Source organism: Stegostoma tigrinum, chromosome 40 (genome assembly GCF_030684315.1).
Source record: "Stegostoma tigrinum isolate sSteTig4 chromosome 40, sSteTig4.hap1, whole genome shotgun sequence".
NCBI lineage: Eukaryota > Metazoa > Chordata > Chondrichthyes > Orectolobiformes > Stegostomatidae > Stegostoma > Stegostoma tigrinum.
The window spans coordinates 17,226,388-17,248,366 of record NC_081393.1 but is presented as its reverse complement, the minus strand read 5'-3'; the positions used below and the strand labels follow the sequence as shown (position 1 = coordinate 17,248,366).

Below are 21,979 nucleotides of genomic sequence, written 5' to 3'. Positions count from 1 at the left end.
CCCGTCCCCAGCACATGTCTTCCCCCCCCCACCCCGCCACACTCCCAATCCCACCCGTCCCCAGCACATGTCTTCCCCCCCCCACCCCGCCACACTCCCAATCCCACCCGTCCCCAGCACATGTCTTCCCCCCCCCACCCCGCCACACTCCCAATCCCACCCGTCCCCAGCACATGTCTTCCCCCCCCCACCCCGCCACACTCCCAATCCCACCCGTCCCCAGCACATGTCTTCCCCCCCCCACCCCGCCACACTCCCAATCCCACCCGTCCCCAGCACATGTCTTCCCCCCCCCACCCCGCCACACTCCCAATCCCACCCGTCCCCAGCACATGTCTTCCCCCCCCCACCCCGCCACACTCCCAATCCCACCCGTCCCCAGCACATGTCTTCCCCCCCCCACCCCGCCACACTCCCAATCCCACCCGTCCCCAGCACATGTCTTCCCCCCCCCACCCCGCCACACTCCCAATCGCACCCGTCCCCAGCACATGTCTTCCCCCCCCCACCCCGCCACACTCCCAATCGCACCCGTCCCCAGCACATGTCTTCCCCCCCCCACCCCGCCACACTCCCAATCCCACCCGTCCCCAGCACATGTCTTCCCCCCCCCCACCCCGCCACACTCCCAATCCCACCCGTCCCCAGCACATGTCTTCCCCCCCCCACCCCGCCACACTCCCAATCCCACCCGTCCCCAGCACATGTCTTCCCCCCCCCACCCCGCCACACTCCCAATCCCACCCGTCCCGCCACACTCCCAATCCCACCCGTCCCCAGCACATGTCTTCCCCCCCCCACCCCGCCACACTCCCAATCCCACCCGTCCCCAGCACATGTCTTCCCCCCACCACCCCGCCACACTCCCAATCCCACCCGTCCCCAGCACATGTCTTCCCCCCCCCCCACCCCGCCACACTCCCAATCCCACCCGTCCCCAGCACATGTCTTCCCCCACTCCCCCCCCCCACACTCCCAATCCCACCCGTCCCCAGCACATGTCTTCCCCCACTCCCCCCCCCACACTCCCAATCCCACCCGTCCCCAGCACATGTCTTCCCCCACTCCCCCCCCAACACTCCCAATCCCACCCGTCCCCAGCACATGTCTTCCCCCACTCCCCCCCCCACACTCCCAATCCCACCCGTCCCCAGCACATGTCTTCCCCCACTCCCCCCCCCACACTCCCAATCCCACCCGTCCCCAGCACATGTCTTCCCCCACTCCCCCCCCCCACACTCCCAATCCCACCCGTCCCCAGCACATGTCTTCCCCCACTCCCCCCCCCACACTCCCAATCCCACCCGTCCCCAGCACATGTCTTCCCCCACTCCCCCCCCCACACTCCCAATCCCACCCGTCCCCAGCACATGTCTTCCCCCACTCCCCCCCCCACACTCCCAATCCCACCCGTCCCCAGCACATGTCTTCCCCCACTCCCCCCCCCACACTCCCAATCCCACCCGTCCCCAGCACATGTCTTCCCCCACTGCCCCCCCCACACTCCCAATCCCACCCGTCCCCAGCACATGTCTTCCCGGCCACACTCCCAATCCCACCCGTCCCCAGCACATGTCTTCCCGGCCACACTCCCAATCCCACCCGTCCCCAGCACATGTCTTCCCGGCCACACTCCCAATCCCACCCGTCCCCAGCACATGTCTTCCCGGCCACACTCCCAATCCCACCCGTCCCCAGCACATGTCTTCCCGGCCACACTCCCAATCCCACCCGTCCCCAGCACATGTCTTCCCGGCCACACTCCCAATCCCACCCGTCCCCAGCACATGTCTTCCCGGCCACACTCCCAATCCCACCCGTCCCCAGCACATGTCTTCCCGGCCACACTCCCAATCCCACCCGTCCCCAGCACATGTCTTCCCGGCCACACTCCCAATCCCACCCGTCCCCAGCACGTCTTCCCGGCCACACTCCCAATCCCACCCGTCCCCAGCACATGTCTTCCCGGCCACACTCCCAATCCCACCCGTCCCCAGCACATGTCTCCCCCCCCCACCCGTCCCCAGCACATGTCTTCCCCCACTCCCCCCCCCCCGGCCACACTCCCAATCCCACCCGTCCCCAGCACATTTCTTCCCCCCCACCCGGCCACACTCCCAATCCCACCCGTCCCCAGCACATGTCTTCCCCCCACCGGCCACACTCCCAATCCCACCCGTCCCCAGCACATGTCTCTCCTCTCCACCCCCCCCCCACCCCACCCCCCCCCCCCCCCGGGCCACACTCCCAATCCCACCCGTCCCCAGCACATGTCCTCCCCCCCCCCCGGCCACACTCCCACTCCCACCCGTCCCCAGCACATTTCTTCCCCCCCCCCCGGGCCACACTCCCAATCCCACCCGTCCCCAGCACATGTCTTCCCCCACTCCCCCCCCCCACACTCCCAATCCCACCCGTCCCCAGCACATGTCTTCCCCCACTCCCCCCCCACACACTCCCAATCCCACCCGTCCCCAGCACATGTCTTCCCGGCCACACTCCCAATCCCACCCGTCCCCAGCACATGTCTTCCCCCCCCCCACCCCGCCACACTCCCAATCCCACCCGTCCCCAGCACATGTCTTCCCCCCCCCACCCCGCCACACTCCCAATCCCACCCGTCCCCAGCACATGTCTTCCCCCACTCCCCCCCCCCCGGCCACACTCCCAATCCCACCCGTCCCCAGCACATGTCTTCCCCCACTCCCCCCCCCGGCCACACTCGCAATCCCACCCGTCCCCAGCACATGTCTTCCCCCACTCCCCCCCCCACACTCCCAATCCCACCCGTCCCCAGCACATGTCTTCCCCCACTCCCCCCCCCACACTCCCAATCCCACCCGTCCCCAGCACATGTCTTCCCCCACTCCCCCCCTCCACACTCCCAATCCCACCCGTCCCCAGCACATGTCTTCCCCCACTCCCCCCGCCACACTCCCAATCCCACCCGTCCCCAGCACATGTCTTCCCGGCCACACTCCCAATCCCACCCGTCCCCAGCACATGTCTTCCCGGCCACACTCCCAATCCCACCCGTCCCCAGCACATGTCTTCCCGGCCACACTCCCAATCCCACCCGTCCCCAGCACATGTCTTCCCGGCCACACTCCCAATCCCACCCGTCCCCAGCACATGTCTTCCCGGCCACACTCCCAATCCCACCCGTCCCCAGCACATGTCTTCCCGGCCACACTCCCAATCCCACCCGTCCCCAGCACATGTCTTCCCGGCCACACTCCCAATCCCACCCGTCCCCAGCACATGTCTTCCCGGCCACACTCCCAATCCCACCCGTCCCCAGCACATGTCTTCCCGGCCACACTCCCAATCCCACCCGTCCCCAGCACATGTCTTCCCGGCCACACTCCCAATCCCACCCGTCCCCAGCACATGTCTTCCCGGCCACACTCCCAATCCCACCCGTCCCCAGCACATGTCTTCCCCACCCCCGGCCACACTCCCAATCCCACCCGTCCCCAGCACATGTCTTCCCCCCCCGGCCACAGCACGTCTTCCCCCACTCCCCCCCCCCACACTCCCAATCCCACCCGTCCCCAGCACATGTCTTCCCGGCCACACTCCCAATCCCACCCGTCCCCAGCACATGTCTTCCCCCCCCCACCCCGCCACACTCCCAATCCCACCCGTCCCCAGCACATGTCTTTCTCCCCCCGGCCACACTCCCAATCCCACCCGTCCCCGCCCCCCCCCCCCGCGCCCGCCCCGCGCCCGCCCCCCCCCCCCCCCCCGGCCACACTCCCAATCCCACCCGTCCCCAGCACATTTCTTCCGGGCCACACTCCCAATCCCACCCGTCCCCAGCACGTCTTCCCCCACTCCCCCCCCGGCCACACTCCCAATCCCACCCGTCCCCAGCACATGTCTTCCCCCACTCCCCCCCCCCACACTCCCAATCCCACCCGTCCCCAGCACATGTCTTCCCCCACTCCCCCCCCCCACACTCCCAATCCCACCCGTCCCCAGCACATGTCTTCCCGGCCACACTCCCAATCCCACCCGTCCCCAGCACGTCTTCCCCCACTCCCCCCCCCCACACTCCCAATCCCACCCGTCCCCAGCACATGTCTTCCCGGCCACACTCCCAATCCCACCCGTCCCCAGCACATGTCTTCCCCCCCCCACCCCGCCACACTCCCAATCCCACCCGTCCCCAGCACATGTCTTCCCCCACTCCCCCCCCCCCCCCACACTCCCAATCCCACCCGTCCCCAGCACATGTCTTCCCCCACTCCCCCCCCCCCCCACACTCCCAATCCCACCCGTCCCCAGCACATGTCTTCCCGGCCACACTCCCAATCCCACCCGTCCCCAGCACATGTCTTCCCCCACTCCCCCCCCCCCACACTCCCAATCCCACCCGTCCCCAGCACATGTCTTCCCCCCCCCACCCCGCCACACTCCCAATCCCACCCGTCCCCAGCACATGTCTTCCCCCCCCCACCCGGCCACACTCCCAATCCCACCCGTCCCCAGCACATGTCTTCCCCCCCCCCACCCGGCCACACTCCCAATCCCACCCGTCCCCAGCACATGTCTTCCCGGCCACACTCCCAATCCCACCCGTCCCCAGCACATGTCTTCCCGGCCACACTCCCAATCCCACCCGTCCCCAGCACATGTCTTCCCGGCCACACTCCCAATCCCACCCGTCCCCAGCACATGTCTTCCCGGCCACACTCCCAATCCCACCCGTCCCCAGCACATGTCTTCCCGGCCACACTCCCAATCCCACCCGTCCCCAGCACATGTCTTCCCGGCCACACTCCCAATCCCACCCGTCCCCAGCACATGTCTTCCCGGCCACACTCCCAATCCCACCCGTCCCCAGCACATGTCTTCCCGGCCACACTCCCAATCCCACCCGTCCCCAGCACATGTCTTCCCGGCCACACTCCCAATCCCACCCGTCCCCAGCACATGTCTTCCCGGCCACACTCCCAATCCCACCCGTCCCCAGCACATGTCTTCCCGGCCACACTCCCAATCCCACCCGTCCCCAGCACATGTCTTCCCGGCCACACTCCCAATCCCACCCGTCCCCAGCACATGTCTTCCCGGCCACACTCCCAATCCCACCCGTCCCCAGCACATGTCTTCCCGGCCACACTCCCAATCCCACCCGTCCCCAGCACATGTCTTCCCGGCCACACTCCCAATCCCACCCGTCCCCAGCACATGTCTTCCCGGCCACACTCCCAATCCCACCCGTCCCCAGCACATGTCTTCCCGGCCACACTCCCAATCCCACCCGTCCCCAGCACATGTCTTCCCGGCCACACTCCCAATCCCACCCGTCCCCAGCACATGTCTTCCCGGCCACACTCCCAATCCCACCCGTCCCCAGCACATGTCTTCCCGGCCACACTCCCAATCCCACCCGTCCCCAGCACATGTCTTCCCGGCCACACTCCCAATCCCACCCGTCCCCAGCACATGTCTTCCCGGCCACACTCCCAATCCCACCCGTCCCCAGCACATGTCTTCCCGGCCACACTCCCAATCCCACCCGTCCCCAGCACATGTCTTCCCGGCCACACTCCCAATCCCACCCGTCCCCAGCACATGTCTTCCCGGCCACACTCCCAATCCCACCCGTCCCCAGCACATGTCTTCCCGGCCACACTCCCAATCCCACCCGTCCCCAGCACATGTCTTCCCGGCCACACTCCCAATCCCACCCGTCCCCAGCACATGTCTTCCCGGCCACACTCCCAATCCCACCCGTCCCCAGCACATGTCTTCCCGGCCACACTCCCAATCCCACCCGTCCCCAGCACATGTCTTCCCGGCCACACTCCCAATCCCACCCGTCCCCAGCACATGTCTTCCCGGCCACACTCCCAATCCCACCCGTCCCCAGCACATGTCTTCCCGGCCACACTCCCAATCCCACCCGTCCCCAGCACATGTCTTCCCGGCCACACTCCCAATCCCACCCGTCCCCAGCACATGTCTTCCCGGCCCACTCCCAATCCCACCCGTCCCCAGCACATGTCTTCCCGGCCACACTCCCAATCCCACCCGTCCCCAGCACATGTCTTCCCGGCCACACTCCCAATCCCACCCGTCCCCAGCACATGTCTTCCGGCCACACTCCCAATCCCACCCGTCCCCAGCACATGTCTTCCCGGCCACACTCCCAATCCCACCCGTCCCCAGCACATGTCTTCCCGGCCACACTCCCAATCCCACCCGTCCCCAGCACATGTCTTCCCGGCCACACTCCCAATCCCACCCGTCCCCAGCACATGTCTTCCCGGCCACACTCCCAATCCCACCCGTCCCCAGCACACGTCTTCCCGGCCACACTCCCAATCCCACCCGTCCCCAGCACACGTCTTCCCGGCCACACTCCCAATCCCACCCGTCCCCAGCACACGTCTTCCCGGCCACACTCCCAATCCCACCCGTCCCCAGCACACGTCTTCCCGGCCACACTCCCAATCCCACCCGTCCCCAGCACACGTCTTCCCGGCCACACTCCCAATCCCACCCGTCCCCAGCACACGTCTTCCCGGCCACACTCCCAATCCCACCCGTCCCCAGCACACGTCTTCCCGGCCACACTCCCAATCCCACCCGTCCCCAGCACACGTCTTCCCGGCCACACTCCCAATCCCACCCGTCCCCAGCACACGTCTTCCCGGCCACACTCCCAATCCCACCCGTCCCCAGCACACGTCTTCCCGGCCACACTCCCAATCCCACCCGTCCCCAGCACACGTCTTCCCGGCCACACTCCCAATCCCACCCGTCCCCAGCACACGTCTTCCCGGCCACACTCCCAATCCCACCCGTCCCCAGCACACGTCTTCCCGGCCACACTCCCAATCCCACCCGTCCCCAGCACACGTCTTCCCGGCCACACTCCCAATCCACCCGTCCCCAGCACACGTCTTCCCGGCCACACTCCCAATCCCACCCGTCCCCAGCACACGTCTTCCCGGCCACACTCCCAATCCCACCCGTCCCCAGCACACGTCTTCCCGGCCACACTCCCAATCCCACCCGTCCCCAGCACACGTCTTCCCGGCCACACTCCCAATCCCACCCGTCCCCAGCACACGTCTTCCCGGCCACACTCCCAATCCCACCCGTCCCCAGCACACGTCTTCCCGGCCACACTCCCAATCCCACCCGTCCCCAGCACACTTCTCTCCCAGCCACACCCACTGCTTAATGCCACTCTTGCCTGTTTCAGGTCCCAACACAAGCTGACGAATCTGACAGTCAAAACCGATGGAAGGATCGAGGAGGAGGGACAAGGCATGCTGCAGGTAACGCAGTAACGGGCACCAAATAAAGTGACGCCCCCCCTCCCGTCAGAGCGCCCCGTGGGGCTTGGAATAGAAAAGCCTCTTTGTTTCCACACACCGCCCCGCCCCCCCCCCCGACACTGCCAATTTGTTTAATAAAACATACACAGATTATCGGCATCGGAACCAAATAAATGTCGTAGGGCTGCCGCTTCGGGTCTGCCCACGGAGCAAAGGGAGGCGGACTGTCGCGGAGAGGGACGGAGAAAAACCTGGGAGTCTATCAGACGGCCTTCTTCAAAAGCCAGGCCCTTCTCTCCATCGGTGCTGACGAGCTTGTCCGGCGGCTTCTGTTGAGGTGCCTGATTTGCAGCACCCGCGATTTTTTTTGGGTGGGGGCTGGTTTCAGGTTTCCCTTCTCGTACAGGAGAGCCGGGTTCGAGTCGCGCCACGGCACACGGTTCAATAAATGTCTGCACTTGGGGGGGCTAATGATGAGCACGAACCGACTATTTTCGGGGGGAGGGGGACAAAACCCAACAGTGTTCGCTCTAACATCCTACAGGAAATGATATGGCCGCCCTTACCTGGATCCGGGCCTATGCGCCTCTCCAGCAACGACGCGGTTGACTCTTAAACTGCCCTCTTTGTGGGGTGGAGGGGGGGGCCGCGGGTCGGAGCAATACATTGCGGAGGACGGCCCCATCCCGTTAAAAGAACCACTCTCACACCGTCCGTGCCTCGCTCCCCTCCATCTCGCTTTGGTGGCGATGGCGAAGGGGAGCCGTCTTCTGCTGCCGCCACGCGACCGCAGCCTCTTCCCGCCGCAGGTTCCGGGCGCCGATTGGCTCCCGCCACAACCATGTGACCCTAAGGCGGGAAAAGACACGCGGCGAGGCCGGGCCGTTAAGGTCCCTCGCGCCGAACTTGCCCGATCTCCCCCCCCGAATCTCCCCCCAACTCCTAACCACCCCAATCCCCCTCCCCTAATCTCCCCCCCACCAATCTCCACCCCCACTCCTAATCTCCCCCCCACTCCTAACCACCTGAATCCCCCTCCCTAATCTCCCCCCAATCCCCCTCCTTAATCTACCCCCCGACTCCTAACTACCACAATCCCCCTCCCCTAATCTCCCCCCACTCCTAATCTCCCCCCCCCACTTCTAACCACGACAAACCCCCTCCCCTAATCTCCCCCCGAATCTCCCCCCAACTCCTAACCACCACAATCCCCCTCCCCTAATCTCCCCCCACTCCTAATCTCCCCCCCCACTCCTAACCACCTGAATCCCCCTCCCTAAACTCCCCCAATCCCCCTCCTTAATCTACCCCCCGACTCCTAACTACCACAATCCCCCTCCCCTAATCTCCCCCCACTCCTAATCTCCCCCCCCACTCCTAACCACGACAAACCCCTCCCCTAATCTCCCCCCCAAATCTCCCCCAACTCCTAACCACCCCAATCCCCCTCCCCTAATCTCCCCCCACTCCTAATCTCCCCCCGACTCCTAACCACGACAATCCCCCTCCCCTAATCTCCCCCCCACTCCTAACCACCTGAATCCCCTCCCTAATCTCCCCCCGACTCCTAACCACCCCAATCCCCCTCCCTAATCTCCCCCCGACTCCTAACCACCCCAATCCCCCTCCCCTAATCTCCCCCCGACTCCTAACCACCACAATCCCCCTCTCCTAATCTCCCCCCGACTCCTAACCACGACAAACCCCCTCCCTAATCTCCCCCCAATCCCCCTCCCTAATCTCCCCCCCAATCCCCTCCCTAATCTGCCCCCCTAATCTCCACCCCATCCCCCTCCCTAATCTCCACCCCATCCCCCTCCCTAATCTCCACCCCATCCCCCTCCCTAATCTCCACCCCATCCCCCTCCCTAATCTCCCCCCCATCCCCCTCCCTAATCTCCCCCCCATCCCCCTCCCTAATCTCCCCCCCCGATACCCCTCCCTAATCTCTCCACCATCTCCCCTCCCACTCCCTAATCTCCCCCCATCCCCCTCCACCTCCCTAATCTCCCCCACCATCCCCCTCCCTCATCTCTCCCCCCATCCCCCTCCCTCATCTCTTCCCCCCATCCCCCTCCCTCATCTCCCCCCATCCCCCTCCCTAATCTCCCCCCATCCCCCTCCCTCATCTCTCCCCCCATCCCCCTCCCTCATCTCTCCCCCCCATCCCCCCTCCCTCATCTCTCCCCCCCACCCCTCCCTCATCTCTCCCCCCATCCCCCTCCCTCATCTCTCCCCCCCATCCCCCTCCCTCATCTCTCCCCCCATCCCCCTCCCTAATCTCCCCCCATCCCCCTCCCTAATCTCCCCCCATCCCCCTCCCTAATCTCCCCCCATCCTCTCCCCACCATCCCCCTCCCTAATCTCCCCCCCATCCCCCTCCCTAATCTCCCCCCCATCCCCCTCCCTAATCTCCCCCCATCCCCCTCCCTAATCTCCCCCCCATCCCCCTCCCTCATCTCCCCCCCATCCCCCTCCCTCATCTCTCCCCCCCACCCCCCTCCCTCATCTCTCCCCCCCATCCCCCTCCCTAATCTCCCCCCATCCTCTCCCCACCATCCCCTCCATCCCTCCAATCTCCCATCCCCTCCTCATCCCCCCTCCCTAATCTCCCCCCATCCCCCATCCCTCCCTCTCCCCCATCCTCCCTCCTCCCCATCTCCCCCATCCCCTAATCTCCCTCCCCCGATCCCCCTCCCTAATCTCTCCCCCCCCGATCCCCCTCCCTAATCTCCCCCCCATCCCCCTCCCTAATCTCCCCCCCCGATCCCCCTCCCTAATCTCCCCCCCCATCCCCCTCCCTAATCTCCCCCCATCCCCCTCCCTAATCTCCCCACCCGATCCCCCTCCCTAATCTCCCCACCATCTCCCCTCTATCCCCCTCCCTAATCTCCCCCCCCATCCCCCTTCCTTAATCTCCCCCCCATCCCCCTCCCTAATCTCCCCCCCCATCCCCCTCCTAATCTCCCCCCCATCCCCCTCCCTAATCTCCCCCCCATCCCCCTCCCTAATCTCCCCCCCATCCCCCTCCCTAATCTCCCCCCCATCCCCCTCCCTAATCTCCCCCCCATCCCCCTACCTAATCTCCCCCCCATCCCCCTCCCTAATCTCCCCCCCATCCCCCTCCCTAATCTCCCCCCCATCCCCCTCCCTAATCTCCCCCCTAATCCCCCTCCCTAATCTCCCCCCCATCCCCCTCCCTACCCACTTCTAACCACTCTAACCCCCCTCCCTAACCCCCCTCCCTAACCCCCCTCCCTAATCCCCCTCCCTAATCTCCCCCCATCCCCCTCCCTAATGTCCCCCCACTCCTAACCACCCGAATCCCCCTCCCCTAATCTCCCCCCCGACTCCTAATCACCCCAACCCCCTTGCCTAATCTCCCCCCAACTCCTGACCACCACCATCCCCCTCCCTAATCTCCCCCATCCCCCTCCCTAATCTCCCCCCCATCCCCCTCCCTAATCTCCCCCCATCCCCCTCCCTAATCTCCCCCCATTCACCTCCTAATCTCCCCCCCATTCACCTCCCTAATCTCCCCCCATCCACCTCCCTAATCTCCCCCCCATCCCCCTCCCTAATCTCCCCCCCATCCCCCTCCCTAATCTCCCCCCATCCCCCTCCCTAATCTCCCCCCACCCCCCTCCCTAATCTCTCCCCCCCATTCCCCTCCCTAATCTCCCCCCCATCCCCCTCCCTAATCTCCTCCCCGATCTCCCCCTCCCTAATCTCCCCCCGATCCCCCTCCCTAATCTCCCCCCCATCCCCCTCCCTAATCTCCCCCCCATCGCCCTCCCTAATCTCCCCCCATCCCCCTCCCTAATCTCCCCCCATCCCCCTCCCTAATCTCCCCCCCATCCCCCTCCCTAATCTCCCCCCCATCCCCCTCCCTAATCTCCCCCCCATCCCCCTCCCTAATCTCCCCCCCATCCCTAATCTCCCCCCATCCCCTCCCTAATCTCCCCCCCATCCCCCTCCCTAATCTCCCCCCCATCCCCCTCCCTAATCTCCCCCCATCCCCCTCCCTAATCTCCCCCCATCCCCCTCCCTAATCTCCCCCCAATCCCCCTCCCTAATCTCCCCCCAATCCCCCTACCTAATCTCCCCCCCATCCCCCTCCCTAATCTCCCCCCAATCCCCCTCCCTAATCTCCCCCCCATCCCCCTCCCTAATCTCCCCCCCATCCCCCTCCCTAATCTCCCCCCCATCCCCTCCCTAATCTCCCCCCCATCCCCTCCCTAATCTCCCCCCATCCCCCTCCCTAATCTCCCCCCCATCCCCCTCCGTAATCTCCCCCCCATCCCCCTCCGTAATCTCCCCCCCATCCCCCTCCCTAATCGCCCCCCCATCCCCCTCCGTAATCTCCCCCCCACTCCTAACCATCCCAATTCCCCTCCCTAATCTCCCCAACTCCTAACCACCCCAATCCTCCTCCCTTATCTCCCCCTCCCTAATCTCCCCCACCACTCCCAACCTCCCCAATCCCCGTCCCCTAATCTGCCCTCCCCACTCCTTACCACCCCGATCCCCCTCCCCTAATCTTCCCCCCGACTCCTCCTAACCACCCCAATGCCCCGCCCTCATCTCCCCCCCAGTCCTAACCACCCCCATCCCCCTCCCTAATCTCCCCCCTATCCCCCTCCCTAATCTCCCCCCCATCCCCCTCCCTAATCACCCCCCATCCCCCTCCCTAATCACCCCCCATCCCCCTCCCTAATCACCCCCCACCCCCCTCCCTAATCACCCCCCATCCCCCTCCGTAATCTCCCCCCCATCCCCCTCCGTAATCTCCCCCCCCATCCCCCTCCGTAATCTCCCCCCCCATCCCCCTCCCTAATCTCCCCCCCCATCCCCCTCCCTAATCCCCCCCCATCCCCCTCCCTAATCTCCCCCCCCATCCCCCTCCCTAATCTCCCCCCCATCCCCCTCCCTAATCTCCCCCCCATCCCCCTCCCTAATCTCCCCGCCCATCCCCCTCCCTAATCTCCCCGCCCATCCCCCTCCCTAATCTCCCCCCGCAATCCCCCTCCCTAATCTCCCCTCCCAACTCCTAATCACCCCAATTCTCCTCCCCTAACCTCCCCCCCACTCCTAACCACCCCAATCCCCCTCCCTAATCTCCCCCTCCAATCCCCCTCCCTAATCTCCCCCTCCAATCCCCCTCACCTAAACTCCCCCCCCAATCCCCCTCACCTAATCTCCCCCGACAATTCCCCTCCCCCTCAATCCCCCTCCCTAATCTCCCCCCCAATTCCCCTCCCAATCTCCCCCAACAATCCCCCTCCACCCAATCCCCCTCCCTAATCTCCCCCCCACTCCTAACCACCCCAATCCCCCTCCCTAATCTCCTCCCCCACTCCTACCCACCCCAATCCCCCTCCCCTAATCTGCCCCCCACTCCTAACCACCCCAATCCCCCTCCCCTAATCTCCCCCCACTCCTAACCACCCAATCCCACTCCCTAATCTCCCCCCCACTCCTAACCACCCCAATCCCCCTTCCCTAATCTCCCCCCATCCCCTTCCCTAATCTCCCCCCCCAATCCGCCTCCCTAATCTCCCCCCCCAATCCCCCTCCCTAATCTCCCCCCCAATCCCCCTCCCTAATCTCCCCCCACAATCCCCCTCCCTAATCTCCCCCCACAATCCCCCTCCCTAATCTCGCCCCCCCACTCCCACCCCTAATCTGCCCCTGCAATGCCCCTCCCTAATCTCCCCTCCCAACTCCTAATCACCCCAATTCCCCTCCCCTAACCTCCCCCCACTCCTAACCACCCCAATCCCCCTCCCTAATCTCCCCCCCAATCCCCCTCCCTAATCTCCCCCCCAATCCCCCTCTCTAATCTCCCCCCCCAATCCCCCTCTCTAGTCTCCCCATCCCAATCCCCCTCCCTAATCTTCCCCCAAATCCCCTGCCCTAATCTCCCCCAACTCCTAACCACCTCAATCACCCTCCATAATCTCCCCCCAAGCCCCCTCCCCTAATCTCCCCCTCCGACTCCTAACCACCGCAATCCTCCTCCCTGATCTCCCCCCACCACTCCTAACCACCACAAATGCCCTCCCTAATCTCCCCCTCCAATCCCCCTCACCTAATCTCCCCCTCCAATCCCCCTCACCTAATCTCCCCCTCCAATCCCCCTCACCTAATCTCCCCCCCAATCCCTCTCACCTAATCTCCCCCGACAATCCCCCTCCCTAATCTCCCCCCCAATTCCCCTCCCTAATCTCCCCCGACAATCCCCCTTCACCCAATCCCCCTCCCTAATCTCCCCCCCACTCCTAACCACCCCAATCCCCCTCCCTAATCTCCTCCCCCACTCCTACCCACCCCAATCCCCCTCCCCTAATCTGCCCCCCACTCCTAACCACCCCAATCCCCCCTCCCTAATCTCCCCCCCATCCCCCTCCCTAATCTCCCCCCCATCCCCCTCCCTAATCTCCCCCCCATCCCCCTCCCTAATCTCCCCCCATCCCCCTCCCTAATCTCCCCCCCATCCCCCTCCCTAATCTCCCCCCCATCCCCCTCCCTAATCTCCCCCCCATCCCCCTCCCTAATCTCCCCCCACGACCCCTAATCACCACAAACCCCCTCCCCTAATCTCCCCCCACCGAAAATCCCCTCCCTAATCTCCCCCCCATCCCCTCCCTCATCTCCCACACCAATCCCCCTAATCTCCCCCCCCCGAGTCCTACCCAACCCGATTCCCCCTCCCCTAATCTCGCCCCCCCACTCCTAACCACCCCAATCCCCCTCCCCTAATCTCGCCCCCCCACTCCTAACCACCCCAATCCCACTCCCTAATCACCCCCCAACTCCTGACCACCACAAACACCCTCCCTAATCTCCCCCCCACTCCTAACCTCCCCAATCGCCCTCCCTAATCTCCGCCCCACTCCTAACCACCCCAATCCCCCTCCCCTAATCTCCCCCCAATCCCGCTCCCTAATCTACCCCCAATCCCCCTCCCCTAATCTCCCCCCCCACTCCTAACCACCCCAATGCTCCCTCCCTAGTCTCCCACCCCAATCCTCCTCCCTAATCTCTCCCCCACTTCTAACCACCCCAATCCCCCTCCCCTAATCTCCCCACCCACTCCTAGCCACTCCAAACCCCCTCCCTAATCTCCCCCCGAATCCCCCTCCCTAATCTCCCCCCACTCCTAACCACCCCAATCCCCCTCCTCTAATCTCCCCCCCGACTCCTAATCACCCCAATCCCCCTTCCCTAATCTCCCCCCAACTCCTGACCACCACAAACCCTCTCCCTAATCGTCCCCTCCTTAATCTCCCCCTGACTCCTAACCACCGAAATACCCCTCACTAATCTCCCCCTCTCTAATCTCCCCCCCGACTCCTAACCACCCCGATTCCCCCTCCCTCATCTCCCACCCCACTCCTAACTACCCCAATCCCCCTCCCCTAATCTGCCCCAGCAATCCCCCTCCCCTAATCTTCCCCCACAATCCCCCTCCCTAATCTCCCCCCACAATCCCCCTCCCTAATCTCCCCCCACAATCCCCTCACTAATCTCCCCCCACAATCCCCCTCCCCCCAATCCCCCTCCCTAATCTCCCCCCACTCCTAACCACCCCAATCCCCCTCCCTAATCTCCCCCCCGACTCCGAACCAACCCGATCCCCCTCCCTAATCTCCCCCTTCCTCATCTCCCCCCCCACTCCTAACCACCCTAATTCCCCTCCCTAATCTCCCCCCAACTCCTAACCACCCCAATCCCCCTCCATAATCTCCCCCCACAATCCCCCTCCCTAATCTCCCCCGAAAATCCCCCTCCCTAATCGCGCCCCCATACCCCCGCTAATCTCCCCCCCCACTCCAAACCACCCCAATCCCCGTCCCCTAATCTCCCCTCCCCACTCCTAACCACCCCAATCCCCCTCCCTAATCTCCCCCTCACTAATCTCTCCCCCCACTCCTAACCACCCCTCCCCCCCCACACCTTACCACCCCGATGCCCCTCCCCTAATCTTCCCCCCCCGACTCCTAATCACCTCAATCCCCCGCCCTAATCTCCCCCCCACTCCGAACCACCCTAATCTCCCCCTCCCCTCATCTCCCCCCCGGACGCCTAACCACGCCAATCCCCCTCCCTAATCTACCCCCCCAACTCCTAACCACCCAGATCCCCTCCCACTCCTAACCAACCCGATCCCCCTCCGTAATCTCCCCCTCTCTAATCTCCCCCCCAACTCCGAACCACCCCAATCCCCTCCCTAATCTCCCCCCCCCCGACTCCGAACCACCCCAAACCCCCTCCCCTCATCTCCCCCCGACTCCTAACCACCCCAATCCCCCTCACCTAATCTCCCCCCCCAATCCCCCTCCCTAATCTCCTACCCACCCCAATCCCCCTCCCCTAATCTGCCCCCCACTCCTAACCACCCCAATCCCCCTCCCCTAATCTGCCCCCCACTCCTAACCACCCCAATCCCCCTCCCTAATCTCCCCCCATCCCCTTCCCTAATCTCCCCCCAATCCTCCTCCCTAATCTCCCCCCCAATCCTCCTCCCTAATCTCCCCCCCACAATCCTCCTCCCTAATCTCTCCCCCCCATCCCCTTCCCTAATCTCTCCCCCCCCAATCCCCTTCTCTAATCTCTCCCCCCAATCCCCTTCCCTAATCTCTCCCCCGCAATCCCCCTCCCTAATGTCCCCCCGCAATCCCCCTCCCTAATGTCCCCCCGCAATCCCCCTCCCTAATCTCCCCCCGCAATCCCCCACCCTAATCTCCCCTCCCAACTCCTAATCACCCCAATTCCCCTCCCCTAATCTCCCCCTAACTCCTAACCACTCCAATCCCCCTGCCTAATCTCCCCCCCAATTCCCCTCCCTAATCTACCCCCCAATCCCCCTCTCTAGTCTCCCCATCCCAATCCCCCTCCCTAAAATCTACCCCCAATCCCCCTCCCTAATCTTCCCCCAATCCCCCTGCCCTAATCTCCCCCAACTCCTAACCACCTCAATCCCCTCCCCTAATCTCCCCCCCAACTCCTCGCCACCCCAATCACCCACCATAATCTCCCCCCAATCCCCCTCCCCTAATCTCCCCCTCCGACTCCTAACCACCCGAATCCTCCTCCCTGATCTCCCCCCACCACTCCTAACCACCACAAATGCCCTCCCTAATCTCCACCCCACTCCTAACCACCCCAATCCCCCTCACCTAATCTCCCCCTCCAATCCCCTCACCTAATCTCCCCCTCCAATCCCCCTCACCTAATCTCCCCCTCCAATCCCCCTCACCTAATCTCCCCCTCCAATCCCCCTCACCTAATCTCCCCCCCAATCCCCCTCACCTAATCCCCCTCCCTAATCTCCCCCCTCAATCCCCCTCCCTAATCTCCCCCCTCAATCCCCCTCCCTAATCTCCCCCCTCAATCCCCCTCCCTAATCTCCCCCCTCAATCCCCCTCCCTAATCTCCCCCCTCAATCCCCCTCCCTAATCTCCCCCCTCAATCCCACTCCCTAATCTCCCCCCTCAATCCCCCTCCCTAATCTCCCCCCCAATTCTCCTCCCTAATCTCCCCCACAATGCCCCTCCCTAATCTCTTCCCCCACTCCTACCCACCCCAATCCCCCTCTCTAATCTGCCCCCAATCCCCCTCCCTAATCTCCCCCCACAATCCCCCTCCCTACTCTCCCCACCAATCCCCCTCCCTAATCTCCCCCCACAATCCCCCTCCCTCATCTCCCCCCACTCCAAACCACCCTAATCTCCCTCTCCCTAATCTCCCCCCCAACTCCTAACCACCCCAATCCCCCTCCCTAATCTCCCCCCCACTCCTAACCAACTTAATCCCCCACCCCTAATCTCCCCCCAATCCTCCTCTCTAATCTCCCCCCCAATCCCCCTCCCTAATCTCCCCCCCATCCCCCTCTCTAATCTCGCCCCAATCCCCCTCCCTAATCTCTCCCCCCCCACTCCTAACCAACTTAATCCCCCTCCTCTAATCTCCCCCCAACTCCGAAACCACCACAATCCCCCTCCCCAATCCCTCCCCACTCCTAACCACCCTGATCTCCCCCTCCCTGATTTCCCCCCCATCCCCCCTCCCTAATCTCCCCCCTCCCTAATCTCCCCCCTCCCTAATCTTCCCCCCAATCCCCCCTCCCTAATCTCCCCCCCCAATCCCCCCTCCCTAATCTCCCCCCCCCAATGCCCCCTCCCTAATCTCCCCTCCCTAATCTCCCCCCCAATCCCCCCCTCCCTAATCTCCCCCCCAATCCCCCTCTCCTAATCTCCCCGCAACTTCTATCCACCTCAATCCCCCTCCCTAATCTCCCCCCCACTCCTAACCATCCCAATTCCCGTCCCCTAATCTCACCCCCACTCCTAACCACCCCCCCTCCCTCATCTTCCCCCTCCCTAATCTCCCCCCCAATCCTCCTCCCTAATCTCCCCCCCACTCCTAACCACCCCATTCCCCCTTCCCCTAATCTCCCCCCCAATCCTCCTCCCTAATCTCCCCCCCCAATCCTCCTCCCTAATCTCCCCCCCAAACCTCCTCCCTAATCTCCCCCCCCATCCCCCTCCCTAATCTCCCCCCCCATCCCCCTCCCTAATCTCCCCCCCATCCCCCTCCCTAATCTCCCCCCCATCCCCCTCCCTAATCTCCCCCCATCCCCCTCCATAATCTCCCCCCCATCCCCCTCCCTAATCTCCCCCCCAATTCCCCTCCCTAATCTCCCCCCCCAATTCCCCTCCCTAATCTCCCCCCCAATTCCCCTCCCTAATCTCCCCCCAATCCCCCTCCCTAATCTCCCCCCCACTCCTAACCCCCAATCCCCCTCCTACCTCCCTCACCCCCATTCCCCCAAACCAATACCCCCTCTACTCCCCACCAATCCCCCCTGCATCAGCAATACCCTCCTCCTCCCCTGCCAATAGCCCCCCCACCAATCTCCCCCTCCTGTTCCACCCTAAGCCCCCTCCTCTTCCTCTCCTTCCTCCTTCTCCCTCCAAAGGGAGCCCTACCTAACCCCTTCCCGGGGGAAAATCTTTTGCCCCAACCCGGAGCTTAGCGGAGATGAACTGCATTTCTGTACTGCTTCCATGTTTTTCCTCTCTCCCCACGAGATGTGAAAGGGAGCACGACGACGATGGCGACTTGTGCGGGGCCTGGAGCGCTGCTCCCCATCACTGATCTGTCTTTCTGTCTTCCACTGCCCACCCCCGGTGGTCTGTTGTAGGTGGATTTCGCGTCCCCGTTGGTGGGAGGAGGGGTACTGAGCTCCGGACTGGTCCAGGAAGAGATCCGGTTCCTCATCAGCCCGGAACTGATCGTGGCCAGGCTCTTCACCGAGAGGCTGGACAAAAGGGAGTGTCTCGTTGTTACTGGTAAGGAATCCGCTGGGGGTGGGGAATGGCTGGGTGGGAGGGAGGGGTGTTTGGGATTTTGAGGGGAGGAGGTGAAGGTGGGGAGGTGGGAATTGTATTGGGGGGGTGAGTGAGTGATAGGAGGGGAGGGGTAGGGAAATAGGTGGAAGGGAGGCTAGGAAATGGGTGGAAATACCTCTTCTCCTTGTGAGATTGTGTCCCTTCGTCCAAAATTAGCCCCCAACCCTGTTGGGATTCCCCCTTCATTCGTTTTGTGCGGGAATACCCCTAACGCTCAACTTCGCGATGCCTCTGCAGTCAAACAGCTTGGAGGTGGGGAATGGGAAACTGAGGATGTGGTTGGGTTGGATTGGGTATGGTGTCTGGAGGAGTGGTGAGCGAGCTTATGGTGGTGCGGACTGGGATGGGGGTCACCTTTTTGAGCAGATTAGTGAGGGTGAAGACCAGAGGGTACTCTGTGGGGTGGGGAAACACTCACTGACGCCAGCCTGTCTCTGATTTGCAGGCGCGCAACTCTACAGCAAATACAATGGCTACAGCGACTCATTCAAATGGGTGGGAGCCCACAACGACGAAACCCCAAGGTGAGTGTGGTTCTCCCCTGCCAAGGCAGGCACCCTGACCCTCCACACACCCTTCCACCCATCCACGAAAAATGGGCAAAGTGGACATTCGCTTGCAGGATCTTGTTGTGCGCTACCAGGCTGCCTTCCCCCACCCGAGAGTGTAGTGTTGGAGGCTTCGCTGTCCACCAGAAGACATTTGGATTCCTGGGGCAGGAAATGACACGCGCTGCTGTGGGCAGCCAAGTGGTAAATGCTGTTTAAGACGGAGAACTGTCAAAATTCAGTCTGACACATAGGAGCGATCTGAAATCAACTCTAAAGAGGACCTAATTGTATGCACGTGCACTGAAGGTGGCTGTTGAGTCCTGTCAGAGAAACAGTGGCATAGTGTTAGACATTGGACTCCTTGAAACTAGAGTCGCAGGTAGACAGTGGTGAAGGATGCATTTGGTACGCTTGCCTTTATTGGTCAGTGTATCGAGCATAGGAGTTGGGAAGTCATGTTGTGGCTGTACAGGACATTGGTGAGACCACTTTTGGAATACCGTGTTCAATTCTGACCTCCCAGCTATAGAGAAGGATATTGTGAAACTCGAAAGGGTTCGTGAGGACTTACAAGGGTGTTGCTAGGGTTAGAGATTTTGAGCGATAGGGAGAGGCTGAATAGGTTGGGGCTATTTTCCCTGGAGCAACCAGGGCAACCCCACCTCCCCCACCAGAATAAATCAGGAGCGGGGCATGGATAGTGAATAGGCAACGTCTTTTCCCTAGGGTAGGGGATTCCAAAACTAGAGGGCATAGGTTTAACGTGAGAGGGGAAAGATATAAAAGGGACCTGACGGGCAATGTTTTCACGCTGAGGGTGTGCCTGTATGGAATGAGCTGCCAGAGGAAGGTGTTGAGGTTGGTACAATGACAACATTTAAAATGCATCTGGATGGGTGTATGATCAGGAAGGGTTTTGGGCGACATGGGCCAAATGCTGGCAGATGGGACTAGGTTTAGTTAGGATATCTGGATGAATTGGACCGAGGGGCCTGTTTTCTGTATGACTCTGACTAGCTGAGTTGCTGCGGCAGTTTGTCAGTGCAGCGATAATGGGTGAATGGCCTTTTCCTGTGCTATAACTGTTCTCTTTATCAGACGTTTGAGAATTGCCTTCCTCTGGCTTCAATTTGTACCCCCACCCCCGGTTCTCTCTCGTCTGAGACAATGTCATGAAGCTTCTGAGCTCCTGATTATCTTAACCTCCTGGCAGGAGAAAAGTTTATTTACGTGGCCACGTTGCTGAGACTTCCAGAAATGGAGCTAGATGACAGTGGAGGATTTAACAATGAGGAGCGAGTAGGTCAGTGACAGCAGAAAGAAAATTAAATCTTGAGGTCTTCTTGTGTTCCTGGATGGTTCAAAAGCGACATGCCTTCAGACAGGGATCCCATCCTTGCAAACAGGACCCACAAACTAGTGGGGAAAACCTTCAGGTCTTTCTCTTTCCTTTGTGGCACTGCCTTGGCCAACAAGAGCCAACTTGCTGACCAATTGGCAGCCCTTTTTCCTGCCGTAGATTTTGTTGTGATTGCTTGAAATTCAGCACTCTTGCGTTTAATCCTGATAGTTGCCAGAGAAGAAGGGCCACCAACAGTGTCGCTTTCTAACAAAATTCTCAACATAACGAAGGCATCGTCGAAGTCTAACTTTTAATACTGCATGACCAGAAGATAAATTTGCTGAATAGCAAAGGTGTGTGTGTGGCTGGCTACCTTAATTGTGAACAGACATATTCATCCCCTGTGCCCTTTTTTTTTCTGTTTGTTTTTGCAGAGATTTGTTTCTGAGACGTCAAACAGAGATAGTGGCCATCGATGCCATTCACTTCAGAGATCCCATGGAGCAGTACAAACTTCACAGTTTGGACAGGGAGCTGCACAAGGTAAAAGCCCTCTGCGGTGCCCAGCTTTGACCTCTTTCAAAGTCCTACAGTCACTGAGGTCTACACCCATCAGGTCTGTTCTGGTCAGAAACAAACCACCTTGCTATTCTAATCTCTGTTTTCCAGCACTTGGCCCAAGGCCTTGGCATAGCGAATGCCCATCTAAATCCTTCTTCAATGGGATGAGGATTTCTGCCTCTCCCACCCCTACAGGCAGTGAGTTCTAGATTCCCCACCAGTCTCTGGGGGGAAAACTTTTTCTCATCTCCCCCTGTAAGCATCCTGCGCTTCCCTTATATCTGTGCTCCACACACGCACACAGACATTGATCCCTCCAACAAGGGGAATGTTTACCCTAAATCTCAATCATGTCCCCTCTCTTAATCTGCTCTGCTCTGCTCTAAGGAAAACAGCCCCCAGTCTGTTTTAGTTTCTCTTCAAGAACTTAAACTCTCCCGCCCCCACAAGGCAATGCCCTAATAAATCTCCCTCTGCCCCATCTCCTAGTGCTATTACATCCCTCCTATAATGGGGATCCCAAACTTGCACACAATATTCTCACCCTGTGGCCTAATCGACGTTTTACGCAGCTCCCAGCCAAACCTCCCTGCCTGACCAGCTTGCTCACGGGAGGGTAGGTGCCCAAGGGCAGACTGGCACTATGCTGATTGTATCAGGAGGACAAGCCTAGATTTAGTCTCTGACAGTGGGGAAGGTTTTGGGATAATGCACTGGGAGTGAAAACCAGGCAGAATATCGGACAAGACCAGCATGCTCTCGGGTTCGTCCATAGGCAAGCAGAAAATACTGGCATGTCCCACAATCAAA

At 62.0% G+C, this 21,979-nt stretch overlaps 1 protein-coding gene across 4 annotated transcripts in view; it reads left to right on the top strand.

The window, feature by feature from the left end:
* LOC125447965 (poly(ADP-ribose) glycohydrolase) overlaps positions 1-21,979 on the top strand; it is a 71,010-nt gene that overhangs the window by 32,539 nt on the left and 16,492 nt on the right. For all 4 annotated transcript variants that reach the window (XM_059641115.1, XM_059641116.1, XM_059641114.1 and 1 more), the window contains 4 exons: positions 7,223-7,298; positions 18,508-18,655; positions 19,161-19,239; positions 21,043-21,151. In XM_059641115.1, the coding sequence (XP_059497098.1) occupies positions 7,223-7,298; positions 18,508-18,655; positions 19,161-19,239; positions 21,043-21,151 (412 nt within the window). The remainder of the gene's footprint in view (positions 1-7,222; positions 7,299-18,507; positions 18,656-19,160; positions 19,240-21,042; positions 21,152-21,979) is intronic.